The 7,066-nt window shown below is 39.8% G+C and overlaps 1 protein-coding gene across 1 annotated transcript; it reads right to left on the bottom strand.

Moving 5' to 3' along the window:
• Positions 1–5,458: 5,458 nt before the first annotated feature.
• Positions 5,459–6,481, bottom strand: LOC107607328 (uncharacterized). The gene has a single exon (XM_016309296.2). The coding sequence runs from the start codon at positions 6,479–6,481 to the stop codon at positions 5,459–5,461; it is 1,023 nt and encodes a 340-aa protein (XP_016164782.2).
• Positions 6,482–7,066: the final 585 nt, after the last annotated feature.

Below are 7,066 nucleotides of genomic sequence, written 5' to 3'. Positions count from 1 at the left end.
GACAAATGCTCGAGTTCGGCTTCACCTAAGAAGGATCGAAGTCCTAAGACTAAGGCTCGATCTCAAAAAAGAAAAAGACCGAGCTCGAGCAGCGGTACTGTTCACACCCTGGGTCGAGCTACCCGACCCGGGATGTTCAGTAACAAAGCGACTGACCTCTTTAGGTCAGACTATCCGACTTCTTTCCAAAGAGATCGGCCAAATTGCCAGAAAACCAAGTAAAGGGCCCAGATAGAGGAACACGACCCAAATCCAAAGGCGGCCCAAGCCTACAGAGATAAGGGCGATTCCCTTGGAGATAAGATGACCTCACTCTAAGATAAAGATAAGATAAGATAAGATAACAAACTTATCTTATCTAAAAAGGTCACTCCACACCATTATAAATACATTGGAGCACCCAGGTATAACTCATACTCTGATTCTACTAAAAACCTGCTCAATACCCTTGCTAACTTAAGCATCGGAGTCCCTTGCAGGTACCACCACCCTCCGATGATGAAGGATCAGCAGCGCATCCAGTCCAACAAGTCGGACACGACCGCTCTGGCCGCCACCCACCAGCCGGACACGTCATCTCGGACCAGTACAGAAGATCTCATCCGAGATCGACCTACAGTTTCAGGTAACCCTCGAAACAAGAGGCTTATCCTCTTCCTGAGGAAATTTTAGAGGTTCTTTTATTTCCTCTGGTTCCTCTAGATCAGGTTGAACATCTTTAAAGATTTCCTCTAGCTCTGATTCGAGACTCTCAGTCATATTGATCTCTTCCACCAAAGAGTCGATAATATCAGCGCTCATGCAGTCATTTGATGTGTCTGGATGCTGCATAACTTTGACAGCATTTAACTTGAACTCATCCTCATTGACTCTCAGGTCACTTCCCCTTTTTGTACATCAATAAGAGTTCGTCCAGTTGATAGGAAAGGTCTTCCTAGAATGAGAGTTGCACTCTTGTGCTCTTCCATTTTCAGCACTATAAAGTCAGTGGGAAAGGCAAATGGCCCAACCTTGACAATCATGTCCTCAATTATGCCTGATGGATATTTAATGGATCCATCAGCAAGTTGAAGACATATCCGGGTTGGTTTGACTTCTTCAATCAAGCCAAGCTTTCTGATAGTGGATGCAGGTATTAGGTTGATACTTGCTCCAAGGTCACATAGAGTTGTCTTGGTGCAAGCACCCTCTAATGTGCATGGTATAATAAAGCTTTCTGGATCTTTAAGCTTCTCTGGTAAGCTTTTCAGAATGACTGCACTGCATTCTTTAGTGAGAAACACCTTTTCAGTTTCTCTCTAATCCTTCTTATGACTTAAGATCTCTTTCATGAACTTAGCATAAGAGGGTATTTGCTCAAGTGCCTCTGCAAACGGGATCTTTATCTCAAGAGTCCTGAGATAGTCTGCAAAGTGGGAAAATTGTTTATCCTGTTCCGCTTGGCGGAGTTTCTGAGGATAAGGTATCTTGGCTTTATATTCTTCAACCTTAGTTGCTACAGGTTTATTCCCTACAGAGGTGGTTGGAGAATCCTTCTTAGAGGGGTTACTATCAGCACTTGCAGGTGTCTGATCCCTTATTAGTATTTGAACGCCAGGATTGGGTGCTGGATGGGCGTTTAACGCCAGCTTCCCACCCTTTTCTGGCGTTTGAACGCCAGAAATGGGCAAGGAATGGGCGTTCAATGCCAACTTTTCTCCCTTTTCTGACATTTGAACGCCAGAAGTGGGCATCCACTGGACGTTTGACGCCAATCTTTCACCCTTTTCTGGCGTTTGAACGCCAGAATTATTCCTCTCTGGGCTCTTGCTGTCCTCAGAGGGATGTTGGGCAGTGGTTTGGCCATCCTCTGTCAGTTATTCCTTTCTTGTCTTTTTGCTACTTTGAGCTGAATTATTCAATGTCTTCCCGCTCCTTAGTTGGACAGCTTGGCATTCTTCTATTATCTGTTTAGATAGCTGCTGTCTTGTCTGATTCAATTGTGCTTCCATATTCTTGTTAGCAATTTTAGTGTCTTGGAGCATCTCTTTAAATTCTGTTAATTGTTTTGTCATAAGGAGTAATTGCTGATTAAGTTCAACAATCTGTTCTTGAGGATTAGGATCAGTAGTTACTGCCATAGCCTCTTCTTTTATGGAGGAATCACTGCTTGAGTACAGATGTTGATTTCTAGCAACCGTATCTATGAGTTCTTAAGCCTCTTCAATCGTCTTTCTCATGTGTATAGATCCACCAGCTGAGTAGTCTAAAGACATTTGAGTTCTTTCTGTAAGCCCATAGTAGAAGATGTCTAACTGTACCCACTTTGAAAACATTTCAGAGGGGCATTTTCTTAGCATCCCTCTGTACCTTTCCCAGGCATTATAAAGGGATTCATGATCCTCTTGTTTAAAGCCTTGGATGTCCAGCCTTAGCTGTGTCATCTTTTTTGGAGGGTAAAACTGATTCAGGAATTTGTCTGATAACTGTCTCCATGTTTTTATGCTTGCTGTGGGTTGGTTATTTAACCACCTCTTATCTTGATCTTTTACAGCGAATGGAAACAGTAATAATCTGTAGACATCCTGATCTACTTCTTTATCACGTACTGTGTCAGCAATTTGTAAGAACTGTACCAGAAACTCAGTAGGTTCTTCCTGTGGAAGATCGGAATACTGGCAATTTTGCTGCACCATAATGATGAGCTGAGGATTTAGCTCAAAACTGCTTGCTTTGATGGGAGGTATACAGATGCTACTCCCATATGCAGCTGTAATGGGATTAGCATATGACCCCAGAGTCCTTCTGGACTGCTCATTTCCACTTAGGTTCATGATGGAGAAAGGGAGATGATGTGGATTGCAATTAAATTATATTTTTAATTTTTTTTATTTTATTTAATTAAAAGTGACTGAAAAATAAAATAAAATAAATGGAAGATAAAATAAAACTTTCGAAAATTAGAAGAAAATGAAATAAAAGCAAATTGAAAACTAAACTAATTAATTAATTAAAAAAATTTTGGAAAAAGAATGCTTAGTTAATTTTGAAATATGAAAGAGAAAAAGTAGTTAGGTAATTTTTTTTTTGAAAAATATTTTGAAATTAGCAATCAAAAAGATATGATTGAAAATTATTTTGAAAAAGATATGATTGAGAAGATATGATTGCAATTTATAAAAAAAAAGGATATGATTGAAAAGATATGATTGAAGAAATTAAAAAGATTTGATTTTTGAAAAAGATTTGAAAAGATCAATTTTTTGAAATTAGAATTTTGACTTGACTAAAAAAAAGATATGATTTTGAAAATCTTTGACTAATTTAATGCAAAATTTCAAAATTTATGAGTAAATTAAGGAAAAGATATTTTTTTGATTTTTGAATTTTAATGAGGAAAGAGAAAAACAACAAAATGACACTAAACTTAGAAATTTTAGATCAAAGCAAAGAGAACAAACAAGAAAAGTTTGAATGTCAAGATGAACACCAAGAACACTTTGAAGATTAAGATGAACACCAAGAACAAATTTTTGAAAAATTTTTAAGTAAATAAAAGCACAAGGGACACCAAACTTAAAATTTTTAGAACATCAAACGCAAATTTTTGAAAATTTAAAGGAAAACACAAAGAAGACACCAAACTTAGAATTTTTAAAGATCAAGAAAGAACTAAGAACATGCAAATTCAAAAAATTGAATGAAAATAAAAGCATGCAATTGACACCAAACTTAAAATACGAAACTAAACTCAGATAAAAAGACTCAAATTTAGTGACTCTAAACCAACAAAAATAAATTATTCCTAATCTAAGCAACAAAATAAACCGTCAGTTGTCCAAACTCGAACAATCCCCGGCAACGGCACTAAAAACTTGGTGCACAAAATCACAATCACACTTTTGCAATTCCGCACAACTAACCAGCAAGTGCACTGGGTCGTCCAAGTAATACCTTACGTGAGTAAGGGTCGATCCCACGGAGATTGTCGGCTTGAAGCAAGCTATGGTTATCTTGTAACTCTTAGTCAGGATATCAATAATTCTCAGATTTAATTGTAAAAAGTAAAAGAACATGAAATAAATACTTGTTATGCAGTAATGGAGAATAGGTTGAGGTTTTGGAGATGCTCTATCTTCTGAATCTCTGCTTTCCTACTGTCTTCTTCTTTACGCACGCAAGGCTCCTTCCATGGCGAGCTGTATGTTGGTGGATCACCATTGTCAATGGCTACCATCCGTCCTCTCAGTGAAAATGGTCCAAATGCGCTGTCACCACACGGCTAATCATCTGTCAGTTCTCATTCATGCTGGAATAGGATCCATTGATCCTTTTGCATCTGTCACTACGCCCGGCACTTGTGAGTTTGAAGCTCGTCATAGTCATCCCTTCCCAGATCCTACTCGGAATACCACAGACAAGGTTTAGACCTTCCAGATCTCAAGAATGACTGCCAATAATTCTAGCTTATACCACGAAGACTCTGATCTGAATCAGAAGGCTAAGAGATAAGCACTCAATCTAAGGTAGAATGGAGGTGGTTGTCAGGCATGCGTTCATAGGTTGAGAATGGTGATGAGTGTCACGGATCATCACATTCATCAAGTTGAAGTGCGAGTGAATATCTTAGAATAGAAACAAGCGTGATTGAATGGAAAACAATAGTAATTGCATTAATTCATCAAAACACAGCAGAGCTCCTCACCCCCAACCATGGGGTTTAGAGACTCATGCCATAGAGAATACAATATGAAACGTGTAAAATGTCATGCGGTACCAAATGAATCACTAAAAGTAGTTTTTATAATAAACTAGTGATCTAGGGTTACAGAAAATGAGTAAGCTAGAATAGTTAGTGTAGAAATCCACTTCTGGGGCCCACTTGGTGTGTGCTTGGGCTGAGCATTGAAGCTTTCACATGTAGAGACATTTCTTGGAGTTAAACGCCAGCTTTTGTGCCAGTTTGGGCGTTTAACTCCAGCTTTTATGCCAGTTCTGGCGTTTTGACGCCATAATTTCTATGCTCACTTGGAACGCCAGTTTAGGCCATCAAATCTTGGGCAAAGTATGGACTATTATATATTGCTGGAAAGCCCAGGATGTCTACTTTCCAACTCAATTGAGAGTGTACCAATTGGGCTTTGGTAGCTCTAGAAAATCCACTTCGAATGCAGGGAGGTCAGAATCCAACAGCATCTGCAGTCCTTTTTCAGCCTCTGAATCAGATTTTTGCTCAGGTCCCTCAATTTCAGCCAAAAAACACCTGAAATCACAGAAAAACACAAAAACTCAAAGTAAAGTCCAGAAATGTGTTTTTTATTTAAAAACTAATAAAAATATAATAAAAACTAACTAAAATATACTGAAAACATACTAAAAATAATGTCAAAAAGCGTATAAATTATCCGCTCATCATGGGGTGTCTCCCACCGAGCACTTTGGTTTAGAATCATAAGTTGGACTTGCATGGCTTCATTTGTCACTTGGAAACTTCACCAAGGAGGAAAATCTCCAACTCCTTGGCATTCTTGGGTTGAGTGTGATCCTTTGAATTTGACTTCTTGGCAACATCCTCTTCTTCTTGCTCCTTGCCATCCTCAATCACTTGATCTTCAATGATGTCACACCCAAAAATAGAATAAGCTTCAAGAACGGGCTTGTTGGACTCCTCCAAAGTGAACTGGACTAACTTGCCATCCAACTCGAAAGAATAGACTCCCGAATGTGCATCTAGCTTGAATCGGGCCGTCTTTAAGAATGGCCTTCCAAGGAGTATGGATGATGGCTTGTTAGAGTCAATGGGAGGGGTCTCCGAAATTTGAAAATCAACTAAAAAGAACAATCCTTGAATATTAACTAGCACATTCTCTGCAATCCCCACAACTGACACAATACTTTTATAGGCTAGCACAAACCTCGCCCCGGACCTCTTTAGGGGTGACAAATTCAATCTTTCATAGATGGGGAGTGGCATAATGCTTACGGACGCCCCCAGATCACACATATAGTCCATGAATTTCATCCCACCAATCAAGCAAGTGACCAAACATGGGCCGGGATCATTACATTTTTCAGGAAGTAAAGAAGAGATAGAATCATCTACCGGCATTTTGTTAAGGTTGCCAAGTTTGTCTTTGTGAGTGTAAACATCTTTAAGGAACTTGGCATATTTGGGTACTTGTTGAATGGCTTGGAAGAGGGGGACGGTGACTTCAACCTTCTTAAAAACTTCCACCATAGCGGGGTCAAGCTCTTCTTGTTTCTTGTTCTTCTTGGCTAAAGTTGGGAATGGAATGAGCAAGGGCTCTCCAAGAAAAGTCTTTCTCTTGGGCTCTTTCACCTTGGATGGTTCTTCCTCGCTTTTGTCAACACTTTCATTTTTATCCCTCCTCACCTCCACTTCATCTCCTACTTCTTCGTTGTTTGTCTCCTCACTCAACTTTGTAGGCATAGCAACATTCTTATCCAGTTTAGTGCCGCTCCTAAGGGTAATGACATTCATGCTACCCTTAGGGTTGGGTTGAGGTTGGGATGGTAAACTACTCGAGGTTGAAGCTTGTTGGGTGTTGTGCGATTTGAGGAGGGAGAGTTAAACGAGAAAGGGCTTCGGCTATTGTAACTATATATGCCTCTTGTTTCTTATGGAACTCTCGTTGCTCTTGCATGAAAGTGTAAATTGTGTCTTTCATGTGAGGTTGATTGGAGGAAAGGGCTTGGTTAACTTGAGGAGGGCCAAACCTACTATATGGGTGTAGGTACTTTCCTTGAGGTTGAGATTGTGGGGGTTGTTGGTAGGGGTGTTGGTATTGTGGTTGACATTGGGGTTGTTGATGGTAGTAGACTTGAGCGTTTTGGTTGGGTTGAGCTTGAGGAGCTTGGTTCTACCTTTGAGTTGAATTATCCCTCCACCCTTGGTTTTGATTGCCTCCATGTTGGTAGGATCCTTGGTTGTAATTTGGTCTTTGTGGATAAGGGTTGGCTACTGCCAATGTAGTGTCCTCTTGGAGCTGAGGGCACTCATCGGTGTAATGAGTGTTACAAGCACAAACACCACATATCCTTGATGGTCCTTCAATCCTTGGAGGTT

Source organism: Arachis ipaensis, chromosome B7 (assembly GCF_059453495.1).
Source record: "Arachis ipaensis isolate K30076 ecotype BB chromosome B7, ASM5945349v1, whole genome shotgun sequence".
Classification (NCBI taxonomy): domain Eukaryota; kingdom Viridiplantae; phylum Streptophyta; class Magnoliopsida; order Fabales; family Fabaceae; genus Arachis; species Arachis ipaensis.
Note: the sequence above shows the minus strand (reverse complement) of the source record. Positions and strands in the feature narration are given on the sequence as shown.